At 28.9% G+C, this 14,237-nt stretch overlaps 1 protein-coding gene across 1 annotated transcript; it reads left to right on the top strand.

The window, feature by feature from the left end:
• The first annotated feature begins 5,172 nt into the window (after positions 1-5,172).
• On the top strand, positions 5,173-7,809 carry LOC125369454. Its single transcript, XM_048371884.1, has 6 exons — positions 5,173-5,330; positions 5,896-6,086; positions 6,369-6,372; positions 6,543-6,714; positions 6,814-7,126; positions 7,421-7,809. The coding sequence occupies exons 1-6, from the start codon at positions 5,173-5,175 to the stop codon at positions 7,807-7,809; spliced, it is 1,227 nt and encodes a 408-aa protein (XP_048227841.1).
• The last annotated feature ends 6,428 nt before the right edge of the window (positions 7,810-14,237 follow it).

Raw genomic sequence — 14,237 nt, 5'->3', positions numbered from 1 at the left:
TTTCTAAAACTTTTTAATTATAAAAAAATCAATGACTGGCTTATCAATTATCAAATAAGCTAAATTAATGGTTTTTTTGCTTATGTTTTTAGTTGAAAAAATAAAAATAAAAACTAAATCAGTCTAATTAATGTTTTTCTTAATTGAGCAATATTCTCTGTAGGGTATATTATATTCTAGAGCCAGATACACTGTGTATTATATATGTGGTATCTAAAATACGGTCATTTTATTTAAATGAGGAAGCTAAATTTTTAAGACACACGTATGAAAAAGTTTCAATTCAAATATAACGTCTTACCTATCATTACCGATTTAAAATAAATCACGAGCTTTCTTTCAGCAATTTGGTTTGATTTTATTTTTTCCATTTTTGATTCTCCATCATTTAGAGTTTCAAATTAGATTCTATAAGCTTGTTCTTCGTTCTTTTTTTTTTTTTGTTGCATAATATTTTGTTTTTCATTTTTTTCTTTCATTTTTATTCTCATACATAGATTATGTATATTTGCAGATTTTAAAAATTTATTTTTAACGAACATAAATTTTTCATTTTCTTTTCAATCTTCAGATCTTCAAATCAGATTTTACGAGCTTTAATCATTTTTTTTAAATATGATAATAGTTTCATTGCTGGAAAATAATAGGTTCACTATGTAGGACATTGAGATTCATTACATATGAATTACAAGTTCATTATTTTTTTGATAATAATTTTATTTTTAAAATTAAATAGGTTTATTTTGTAGCAAATTAAGATTCATTATATATGAACAATATATTCATCATTTTATTCATAATTTTGGTAACAGTTTTATTCATGAAATGTAACCGGTTCGTTTTATAGCACATTGGGGTTTATAAAATATGAACTATGAGTTCATCATGTTGTTCATAATTTTAAAAATAAATTTAATTTTAAAATGAAAAAGATTCATTTTGTAGTACAATGAACTTTATATCATTAACAGATAAATATAAAAGTTTTACATAATGGGCAATATACCATATATGCATAAAAATAAATCGGTATTCATTGGTTATAATAAAAGTGTTCATTATCTACAAACAACAGGTTCATTAAAGTATCACTTGAAGTTCATTATATACAAACTGCAAGTTCATCAAGTTATTCATAATTTTAAAAATAAATTTATTTTTGAAATAGAATATATATTCATTTGTAGCACAATGAACCTTATATCACTAAAAGATGAATATAAAAATTTTACGTAATGAACATGTCATATATACATAAAAATAAATCAGTATTCATGGGGTAATAATGAACAGATTCATTATCTATAAACAACAAATTCATTAAAGTATCACCTAAGATTCATTAAATATATAACACAATTTTATAGCATAGATTTATTATTCATAAGTTATAGTCAACAAGTTCATCAACGTATCACTTGAGGTTCATCAAATATATAATAAAAATTTAATAATTATAAGTTATAATAAAGAAGTTCATCATACATACATAAAATAATTTAAATGAGTATTTTCTTCATACAAAATAAATAATATATTCATCAATAACAAAATTTATATAAAATGTTAGTTTTTCAGTCATAAATTTTAGTTTCATAAGATTTAAACTGTAAGTTCTTTAATATTTTTATTATTATTTTTGTAAGTAATTTATGTAATTATATCGAAATTCCACTTCAAATAAATATGAATATGTTTATAAAATAACGAAATTTATAGAAATTTTAAATTTTAAAAAAATTTAATTGAAAATTAACAAAATTATAAAGATTGTAATTTTAAGAATAGGAAAGCGTGTATAAAATAAAAATAAATAAAAATATAAAAAAATAATAAAAATTGAATTTTTAATATTGAAAAAAATAATATGTGTTTTAATTTACGTAAAAAATTATATTTTATTAAGCTGACGATTTTTTATTTCAATTGTGGATAAAATCATCGATTAGACTTTTTTCTAGAAAACATACAAACCACACGTGGTAGTAGTTCTAGTCACATAAAGCCAAATGTACGTGGCTCCACAATATAACAACTCCTCTTTCTTGTATTTAATAGAATAGCATTATGGATGTTGAGCAATTAATATGTGTTTAGTAATCACATATTTTTTTAATTGAGACCCATACATGATTACTTTATTTTCAATGTTTCAACGTATCTTTTTTGTGTAATTCCTTTTTCTACTTTTTTTTTTCACTAATTTGAATAGTTTTTCTTTTATTTTCTATTGTATTATCATTAATAATTAACTATTACATTTTATATTTTAATTTTATGTTTCCTGAATATTTTATATTTCCTTTTAATTACAACACTAATTTTTTATAATATGCTACTATTTTTAATAATAAAAATACGAATATATTAAAATTAGATTTTATGATAAAATCAAGGCTGATTCTTCACCACCAAGCAAGCCACGAATGGATCCATTGAAATATGAGGGTCCAATCACACGAGTTAGAAGTAAAAGATTCAAGGCTGCCTTGTGTTATTTCATGGTCCACGTAATGGACAAGATGCATTCAAAAAGCAAGGTTAGTGAGTTGGACTTAAAAGATTAAGATTCAACTTTGATTAATTGTATTTCATTCAGGGATTAAAGCCGAACGTGAAGATATGAAGATCATATCTGATTTATGTTGAATTCAAGCCCAAATGTAAAGCCAAGTCCAAGGTTGAATATTTAAAGTCAAAATAGGAGTGTTATTTTAACAAGTCCAAGTTAAAATAGGAGTTTGCTACTATTTTACTTTAAGTTTTGTTTATTCAGGAGTCTTGACCGCATATCCTAGTCATTCTAGGATTATGATTATTTTGTTTTAAAGTCTATAAATAGAGCTATGTAATTCGGCAAAAGCAAAAATCTTTGATTGAATAAAAACCTTGTTTTTGCTTAAAGAGTTTCTTTGAGTGTTCTTGAGATTAAAGCTTATTGTTTAAGTTTTGATTTCACTTCTACCTTAATTTAATTCTATTAACTTGTTAGTTTCTAGGATTAATTAAGTTCATCTCATTATAGCTATTGGTCTTATTTCTTTATAAATAAAGGTGATAGTTTCGCAAATAACTTTTGGCAAACCTTATAAGTATCGATCTTGGCGTATAATCTTCTCTTCCATAGAAGGTTTACATCATTTGGTATCAGAGCTAGCTTACAAGGTTTAGTTATGTTTCCTATTTGTTATCTTCGTTATTCTTCTACTCCTCTTTTGTTTTCAGATTCCTCTTTTCATCTTATTCTCTTTGTCAATTTGTTTGGTTAATGTCTTCGAGACGTTCTAGATAAATTAGTCTGTGATATCTTTATTTTGTTATTTCGTTTCCTTTAGTTTGCTTGATCAAAGACTTCGAGATGTTTCAATCAAATTAAGCTCTATGTGTTTTGTTCTTGTTTGGTTATAAAAAAAAAATTATGTGCGGATTTGAAGTATTGATCCAAAGTGAGGCTTAAAAAAAAGGAAAGAGTATAGAAAGCAAGATTTGGAGCTGATTCAAAAAAAGATTGACTTGGTCAAGGTCAAAATCCAAAGAAAACCAGGTTTGAAGATATCACATAACCTTCTCTTTTCAATTCCTTTTCCTATTCTACTTTTCCTTAATTGTTTCCTATTCAGTTTCTTATATTCTTCTTTATCATTCCGTTATTCTTTATTTCTTCTACTTCCATCCTTATTCTTAGTTCATTATTTTATTCTTATTTTCCTCTAATTCATCTTTAGCTTAATTAATTTCTGTTCTAGCTTGTTAATTATATTTTATTAAGTTGGTTGTGATTTTACCTTTTATAATTTGAGTTAATTTTGAAGGGCACAAAGATAAACTCTTTTTTTGATTGAGTGTAAACACATGAGGAAGAAACCAATCTTCTTGAAACCATGTCTAATCAGTCTTCTTCCAAAGATTCTGATCATGGAATTCCAGATATGAGAGTATTCATGGAGGCTATAAACTCCAAACTTGAATGACAAAGACTTGATAACGAAAATAGGTATGCTGAAATGATGGATGAACTAATAAAAATCAAATCTGAATCGAGAGGTAGGAGCTTTCGAGATGAGGAAAGTATGTCTAGAGCGAGGAGAGGAACATGGAGAGATGAAGAAGAATGGGGAGATAGAACCGAAACTCACCATGGGAGAAATAAGGTAGATTCAAACTTAGTTAGTATTAAGCTTACAATTCGTTCCTTCAAGGTAAGAGTGATCCCGAGTTGTATCTAGAGTGGGAGAAGAAGGTTGAGAGAGTATTTGAATGCCATAACTATAGTGAGAAGAAGAAAGTAAAATTTATCGTAGTTGAATTCACCCATTATGTCGCAATTTGGTGGGATCAATAATAAGTAATAGGCGTAGGAATACTGAGGGGGAGATCCAAACATGGGTTGAAGTGAAACGAATAATGAGAAAACGCTTTATTCCTTCTCAATACCATAGAGAGTTGTACAATAAGCTACAAAGTTTTGTACAAGGGGGAAAGAATGTAGAGGAGTATTATCAAGAGATGGAGATTGCTTTGATTAGGGCCAATATAGAAGAAGATAGGGAGGCTATTATGGCTCGATTTTTGCATGGTCTTAACAAAAATATTGCTAATCTTGTTGAATTGCAACATTATGTAGAGATGGAGGACATGCTACACATGGCAATCAAGATAGAGCGGCAATTGAAGCAAAAGAGCAAGAACTCATCTTCAACAAATTCTAATTGAAAATCCAATTGGAAAGGTACAAATTCTGCCCAAAATAAAGGAAAGAAAGTGTCTAAAGATAATAAAGCCGAAACAAAGAGGGATCAAAATAATAAAAGCCAAAAAGATCCAATGCTTCAAATGCCTAGGCTATGGACATATCTCTTCTCAATGTCCGAACAAATGCACTTTAGCATTAAAAGGAGGCGAATTGGTGTATGCTAGTGAAGAAGAAAGTGGAGCTGAAAGTGATGAAGATTCAATGCTCGAATTGGAAGATTGCTATTCCGATGATGGAGCTAAGCAATAGGGGCATTCAGGTGATCTATGTGGAGTCACCATTAGATCCTTGAACGTACAACAAGGGGCTAATGATGAAAGCCAAAGAGAGAACATCTTCTGTACACGTTGTTTGGTAAGAAAACTCCTTGTGTTTTAATTATTGATAGTGGTAGTTGCACTAACGTTGCTAGCACAATGATGGTGGATCAATTGAAACTTCCAACAACCAAACATCCAAAACCATATACTCTTCAATGGTTGAATGATTCAGGAGGTATCAAGGTTTCAAAGCAAGTTAGGGTAGCGTTTTATGTGCAAAAGTTCCAAGATGAAGTATTGTCTGATGTGATCCCAATGTAAGCTTGTCATCTACTTTTGGGAAGATCATGGCTGTTTGATAGAGATGTCATCTACAAGGGGCATTCAAATTGCTATTGTCTTACACTTCACAACAAACTTTATACTCTTACACCTTTAAGTCCAAAGATTGTTAATAAAGATCAACGTACAATGAGACTTAAAGTTGCTGCCTATGAAAAAGAAAAAGAAAGAGAGTGAGAGAGTGCATGTGAAAAAAAAAGGTGCACAAGCAAAAGGAGAGCTGTGTGGAAAACCATGAGGGGTGTGAGAAAAGAGAGGAAAAAGGAGAGAAAGTGAGTTTGCGCAAAAAGAAAACATTGAGTTGTGAGGTGTAAGAAAATAATGAGTTGAGTGAAAAAGAGAGGAAAGTGAGCTTTGTGGCAAGAGAGAGAGATGTGAGAAAAGCTTTAATGTCACAAAAACAAATACTTGTGCTTGTTTACAAAGAAAGTTTTCTAACCACTAACGAGCTTTCTTTGCCTTCAAGTTTCAAGTCTCTTTTGCAAGAGTTTGAGGACGTGTTTCCCAATGAAATTTCAAGTGGTTACCACCCATTCGTAGAATTGAGCACCAAATTGACTTTGTACCTAGTTCTACCATACCCAATAGGCTGACATATAGAGCAAATCCCGAGGAAACCAAAGAACTACAATGCCAAGTGGAAGAACTTCTTAATAAAGGTTATGTTAGGGAAAGTTTAAGTCCATGTGTTGTTCCTGTTATACTTGTTCCTAAGAAAGATGGTTCTTGGTGTATGTGTGTAGATTTTCGTGCAATTAACAAAATAACTATTAAATATCGTCATTCTATACCTAGGTCAGATGATATGCTTGATGAGTTGCATGGGGCTGTTGTTCACTAAGATTGATCTAAAAAGTGGTTATCATCAAATTAGAATGAAAGAGGATGATGAATGGAAAGCAACATTTAAAACTAAATTTGGTTTATATGAGTGGTTAGTCATGCCGTTTGTTTAACTAATGCACCTAGTACATTTATGAAATTAATGAATCATGTTTTGCGTGCTTATATAGGCAGGTTTGTGGTTGATTATTTTGATGATATACTTATTTATAGCAAGTATTATGATGAACATGTAAAGCACGTGAGTTTAGTTCTTGAAACTTTACGCAAAGAAGTTTTATTTGCTAACCTCAAGAAGTGCAGTTTTTGCATAAACAAACTTGTTTTCTTGGTTTTGTTGTTAGTGCAAAAGAAATTGAGGTTGATGAAGAAAAGGTGAAGGCAATCAAAGAGTGGCCGATTCCCACAAATACAAGTGAAGTTCGAAGTTTTCATGGACTAGCAAGCTTCTATAGGCGTTTTGTGAAAGATTTCAGTACCATTGCCACATTATTGAATGAATTAGTGAAGAAAGATGTGAAGTTTAATTGGGGAGAAGCACCACAATCGGCGTTTGACTTGCTCAAATAAAAACTTACTTCTTCTCCTATTCTATCTCTTCCTAATTTTGATAAGACTTTTGAGATTGATTGTGATGCTTCCGGTATAGGTATTGGAGCTGTTCTAATACAAGATGGAAAGCCAATAGCCTATTTTAGCGAAAAGTTGAATGGAGCAAGCCTAAAGTATCCAACTTATGACAAGGAACTCTATGCACTTGTTAGAGCTTTAGAAGTATGGCAACATTACTTGCTGACCAAAGAGTTCGTGATCCACACCGATTATGAATCCTTGAAGTACTTAAAGGGTCAAAACAAGCTGAATAGAAGAAATGCTAAATGGAGTGAGTTCATTAAAGCAATCCCTTATATCATCAAGTACAAGCAAGGTAAAGATAACATAGTGGCTGATGCTTTATCTAGAAGATGTGCTTTAATTATTGTTTTAGATACCAAATTACTAGGTTTTGAATAAATAAAAGACTTATATCATGATGATAGTAATTTCAGCCAAGTGTATAAGGCATGTGAACAAGGTGAGTTTGATAAGTATTACAGGCATGATGGTTTTCTTTTCTTTGAAAAATGTTTATGCATTCCTTCTTGTTCTATACGTGATTTACTTGTGAAAGAAGCACATGAGGGTGGTTTGATGTGACACTTTGGTGTTCAAAAGACTTTAGATGTATTGCATGATCACTTTTATTGGCCTTGCATGAAAAAGGATGTTATGCGATTTTGTGCAAATTGTATTGTGTGCAAACATGCTAAGTCTAAGCTTCAACCACATGGTTTGTATATGCCTCTCCCTATATCTAGTTCACCTTGGGTTGATATTTCTATGGATTTTATACTTAGATTACCTAGAACTAGGCATGAGCATGATAACATATTTGTTGTTGTTGATAGGTTTTCAAAGATGGCACATTTTATAGCTTGTAAGAAAACTAATGATACACAACATATTGCTGACCTATTCTTTAGAGAGGTAGTGCGTTTACATGGTATGCCACGCACCATAGTTAGTGATAGGGATGCTAAGTTTTTGAGCCACTTTTGGAAGACTTTATAGGGTAAGTTAGGTACACGCTTGTTATTTTCAATAACTTGTCACCCACAAACCAATGGTCAAGCTGAAGTAGTAATATCACAACTACTACGCACTATGGTAAAACGCAACATTAAGAGTTGGGAAGATTGCTTGCCGCATATAGAATTTACTTATAATAGAACCATGCATTCTTCAACTAAATTCTGCCCTTTTGAGATTGTCTATGGGTTTGTACCTTTGAGTCCTTTAGATTTGATTGCTTTACCTTTAAAGGAACAAACTAACCTTGATGCCAAGAAAAAGGCCGAATTTGTGCTTAAATTGCATGAACAGGTTCGAGCTAATCTAGAGCGCAAGAATGAAGCAAATGCTAAACACACGAACAAAGGAAGAAAAGAGGTGATCTTTGAACCCAGAGATTGGATGTGGATATACTTGCGCAAAGAAAGATTCCCAAACCAAAGAAAAAGCAAGTTGATGCCAAGGGGAGATGGACCTTTCCAAGTGTTAGAACGCATGAACAATAATGTTTACAAGATTGATTTACCCGGTAAGTATGGAGTTAGTGCTACATTCAATGTTGCTGATTTATCTCCATTTTCTTTTGATGAAGGTCTTGATTCGAGGACGAATCCTTTCGAGGAGGGAGGGGATGATGAAATCAAGGCTGATCCTTCACCACCAAGCAAGCCACAAATGGATCCATTGAAATATGAGGGTCCAATCACACGAGCTAGAAGCAAGAGATTCAAGGCTGCTTTGTGTTCTTTCATGGTCCATGTGATAGACAAGATGCATTCAAGAAGCAATGTTAGCGAGTTGGACTTAGAAGATCAAGATTCAACTTTGATTAATTGTATTTCATTTAGGGATTAAAACCCAACGTGAAGGCATGAAGATCATATCTGATTTATATTGAATTCAAGCCCAAACGTAAAGCCCAAGTCCAAGGTTGAATATTCAAAGTCAAAATCCAAGTCAAAATAGGAGTCTTCTTTTAACAAGTCCAAGTCAAAATAGGAGTTTGCTACTCTTTTACTTCAAGTTTTATTTATTTAGGAGTCTTGGCCGCATATCCTAGTCATTCTAGGATTAGGATTATTTTGTTTTAAACTCTATAAATAGAGCTATGTAATTCGGCAAAAGCAAAAATCTTTGATTGAATAAAAACTTTGTTTTTGCTTAAAGAGTTTCTTTGAGTGTTCTTGAGATTAAAGCTTATTGTTTAGGTTTTGATTTTACTTCTACCTTAATTTAATTCTATTAACTTGTTAGTTTCTAAGATTAATTAAGTTTATCTCATTATAGCTATTGATCTTATTTTTTTATAAATAAGGATGATAGTTCCGCAAATAATTTTTGGCAAATCTTATAAGTATCGATCTTGGCGTGTAATCTTATCTTCCATAGAAGGATTATATCATTTTATATATACATCAAATCTTATTAATGATTTAGTTTTTTTATAAAAAAAAAAATTTAATTACACTTTAATATATTCATATTTTAAATTATGTTAAGATTTATTTTTAAATTTAAATTTATATTATTTATTATTATTACATAATAATATTTAAATTCTTACAATTTAATAATATTAATAAAGTATTAAAATTAATAAATTTATAATCATAATTATCAATTATAAACCGTAATCATATGTATGAACACAAACTTATGAGTAGACGTTTTAAACATCAATCATAAATCTAAAGATTTATAGGCTGAAAAGATATATTCATAAACTGAAAATATAATGTTCATAAATTATAAATTACAGGTTTATTACATTTATGCATGAGGTTCATATATTATATTTTAAAAATTCATAAATAAGTTACATGTTCATAAGCTAAGAATAAAAAATTCATAAATTTTAAAAAATTTATCACATGTACGCTTAAGATTCATAAATTATAATTCATAAATTAAAAAATTAAAAATAAATTCATTTATCAACTGATAAGTTTACAATTCACGAATAATTAAACTACAGCTTATAGTTCATGAACCTATAAACGACACTTATAATCATGTTGCTTATACTTATATTAAAAAAAAAAAATTTTCAATAAATTTACATTTCATGAATGAAGAATTTATATTTTATAATTGATAACATGTAAATAATACTTACTAATCATGTTGCTTTTAACACTGAATTTTTAATAATTCTATTAAAAAATTTATAGTTCTCGAATAATGAATTTACATTTTATAAAGTGATAACCTATAAATAATGCTTAATTGTTTTGTTGCTTATACTTATATTTCACACTAAATTTTCAATGAATATACACCGTACTACTAATGGATTTACAATTTATATTTAATAATTTATAACTTATTATAATATGAAATGTGTGACATTACAATATTTTATAAAAATATAAAATTATCCTTAAAAGCCATTTTAAGAAATTAAACATAAAAATGATAAAATCTATATATAAAATAGCATTGAGAAGTTCATTAACTCTTTTAAAATAATTAAATAATTAATATCTGAAAAACAAATTTAAAATTTAAAATTCAATACTTAATACTTAATAAAATTACTAATTTGCCAAAGATCAAATATAAAAGATATATCATAGATTTTAATCAACTAATTAGGACAAGATAATTTTACTATTCAACAAGCTAAATAAAATAAATTAGATACAATCAAGAAACTAACCAAAACAAATAAAACATGCATATAAAAGACTAGTTAGATATTTATATATACGAGCTAATTTCAAGATAAAAATAAATATATTTTAAAATTTAACACATGTACGAAATAACTTAAGTCTATATTGTAATATGGATCTGGGTGCATAATATAATTTATCCTTTTAATATAGGTTGGCATTTTCCTATTCTACTTTCACTTTTTATTTATTTATGTAGTTACTTTCTTTTTCCTTTCTTTTACAAGTTGGATAGGAATTTTTCCTTTTCTTTTGTTAAGGGTGAGGGAGAAATTTGATAGGAATATTTAGGCACATGGTTCTGTCTGAAACTCTTTGTCCATTCCATATTTACACTTGTTTGATGGCTGAATAATATTAAAATATGCTTTTAGTTTTTTTATTTTCAGAAAACCTTTAAAACTGTTTTTGATTTTTCATTATCAGTATCTCAAAAACTATTTATTTAATTTAACTATTTTTATTATTTACTTATCATGTAATTTATATTTATTTACTTAGGTTTGATGGAGAGGAGATTAACAAATAATTTGAATATGATTAAAGTTTACAAAGAAGAAAGTGAGAGAGATACCAAAAGATAGTTGTTGAGAATGTACAAAATCCAAAATCCTAAAAATTAGCCACCATTTTTTGTTCTGTAAAAGAAGTTTTTAATTTTCTAAACAGTTTTAAAAAAGTGATAAAACACAAACACAAGATAAACAAAGTCTTTTTTTTAATATAGAAATTAAAATAAAAGAAAAGAAAATACAAAACTTAAAGGATAACAATCGCCCCGTTAAAAGTGAGTTTATCTTCTGCAATTTTCTCTTCTAATTTTTTCATTTTATAATATGACTGACAATTTCTTTTTCAGCAAAAATAATATGACGGGCTATAACACATGATCGTTAGCGACCGCTGCAGCGGACCTACTGCTATGAAGAGAAAGATAAAAATGGCAAGATATCGAAAAATAATAAAATAAATTTAATTTGACTATTAATTTTATTATTCGAGTTCAATTTAATTATTTTTTAAATTTTTGGATATCTTAATCTAAATTTTTATATATTTAATCTAAATTAGCTAAACTCTTGCATATTTAATCTAAATTAGTTTTGTTTTATTATAAAAATAAGAGAATGAGTTACACACTCCTTAAAAAAAGAGTGGATAAAATAAAAATAAAAATATTAATTTATTATACTAAATTATTTAAATTAAAAATATGTATTGATATTTAAACAAAATATAATAAAAAAATATTGCTACAATGTTCTTACTTTTTTTTTAATAATGACGTTGAAAAGAGCGATTCTGATGAGTAATGATGCCAAGGATCGTAGAGATGAGAGTAGTTTCAGCGAGAATAATTATGGTAATAACTATTTATTACTTAATTATATTAATTTTACTATTTAACTTATAAAATAGTTTTTAAATTATATTATAATTTTTTAATTTTTTAATTTTTAAAAGAGAGCGACACTCATTTTTTTTTAAAATATAGTTAATTTGAGCTAAATATATAAAGATTTGAGTTAAAAGTCTATAAATTTAAAAAAGAACTAAATTGAGCCCATGAGACAATGTTAATGGTCAAATTACACTTTATTCTGAAAAATAATTGTCTTGTATACTATTTAGGATAGCAGTTGGTTGTGGCATAGGCGTCTAGGATATGTCAACTTACATTTAATTTTAAAACTAGGTAAAAAAGATCTTATTAAAGTCTAACCAAGTTGAAATGTAAAAAGATCATCTATGTGATACATGTCAAAAGAGGAAACAAATAAAGTCTATTTTTAATCTAGACCTTTAGGATTGTTGCATTGTGACTTGTTTGGGCCCATAACTCCTCAGAGTCTGAGTGGTAGTAAATATGCATTTGTGATAGTAGATTACTATTCATGGTTCACATGAGTTCTGTTTACTGCATCAAAAGTAGATATCTACTCTGCATTTATACATTCGGCAATAGAGTTTAGAATGAGAAAATGTTATTATATTACATCTATTAAAAGTGATCATGAAAAGGAGTTTGAGAATGAAATATTTAATTCATATTGTAAAAACCATTTGATATATCATAATTTCTCAGTTCCAAGAACCATAATAAAATGGTGTGGTAGAATAAAAGAATAGAACCTTAGCTGAAATAGCCAAAACCATGTTGCATGAGAGAAACCTACTAAAATACTTATGGGCAGAGGCCACAAACACAACTTGCTACATACTAAACAGAGTCTTAATCAGACCTATTCTGAATAAGACGCCTTATAAGCTGTAGAGAGGAGAAACTCGAATCTGTCATATTTTCATGCATTTGGATGCAAATATTTCATACTGAATAACAAGAAGGATTACCTTAGAAAGTTTGATTCCAAATTAGACAAGAAAATATTTCTTGGGTATTCAATATCAAGCAAAGCATATAAAATATTTAACAAACATACTCTAACTATTGAGAAATCCATGCATGTTATCTTTAATGAATCTAACCATGCTATAAGAAGAAATTTTAAAGATACAAATAAGGATGAGGATGAAAGAAAAGATGATGAAAAAGAAGCAAATATCCAGAAAGAAAAAGTAGAGGAAAAAAGAAGATGCCTGCAATGATGAAGAGATATCTAACGATGAAGCTGAGACATCCAACGTAGCACCTGCAGACATCTCTATTCAATAGACATATGGCCTTTTAAGAGATTGGAAGTACCACTGATATCATCCAAGTGATAATATATTGGACAGTCCATCACAATGAAGAATGACCAGAATAGAATACAAACAGTTACATGGAAATATGGTTATTGTTTCACAAATAGAACTAAAGTCTTGTGATGAGACTCAAATTGATGAAAATTGCATACCTGCTATGCAGGAAGAGCTAGATCAGTTCAAACGAACTCAAGGTTGGAAGCTGGTACCTAGGCCAAAAAAGCAATCTATCATTGGAACTAAGTGGGTGTTTAGAAGCAAATTAGATGAGCAAGGTAATGTTATAAAAACTAAAGCTAGATTAGTCACCCAAGGGTACAACTAAGAAGAAGGTATTGATTTCGATGAAACTTTTGCTCCTATAGCTAGACTTGAAGCTATTAGACTTTTGTATGCTGTCGCGTGTTTTAAGGGTTTTAAACTTCATCAAATGGATGTAGAAAAAGCACATTCCTAAATGGACATCTAAATGAAGAATTCTATATTGAACAACCACTTGGTTTTGAAAACTATGAGATACCTAATCACGTTTTTAAACTTACAAAGGTTCTCTATGGTTTTAAATAAGCCCTAAGGGCTTGCTATGAAAAGCTAAGTAAATTTCTATTAGGAAAAGGTTTTTCTAAGAGAAATATCGACACCACCTTGTTTATAAAATCAAAATAAAAAGATTTCTCATTGTTTAAATATATTTAAATGATATAATTTTTGGTTCTACTAACAATTCTCTTTGTGAGTAATTTTCTAAGGATATGCAGGGTGAGTTTAAAATGAGCCTCATAGGTGAGCTTAACTTTTTCTTGGGATTACAAATAAAGTAATCAGATAAATGCATCTTCATTTGTAAAAGAAATACACCAAGGAATTGATAAAGAAATTCAAGCTTGAAGGACTTAAGTCCATTAGATCTCCAATAAGCCCCTAAACTAAGTTGGAAAAGGATGAGAATGGAAAATCTATTGATATGAAGCTTTACAGAGGAATGATAGGATCTTTGCTAAGCATACCAAACATTCACTTTAATGTATGTTTATGTGCAAGGTTCCA

The sequence above is a fragment of the Ricinus communis genome, chromosome 3 (assembly GCF_019578655.1).
Source record: "Ricinus communis isolate WT05 ecotype wild-type chromosome 3, ASM1957865v1, whole genome shotgun sequence".
Taxonomy (NCBI): Eukaryota; Viridiplantae; Streptophyta; class Magnoliopsida; order Malpighiales; family Euphorbiaceae; genus Ricinus; species Ricinus communis.
This window is presented reverse-complemented; position numbering and strand designations above follow the sequence as displayed.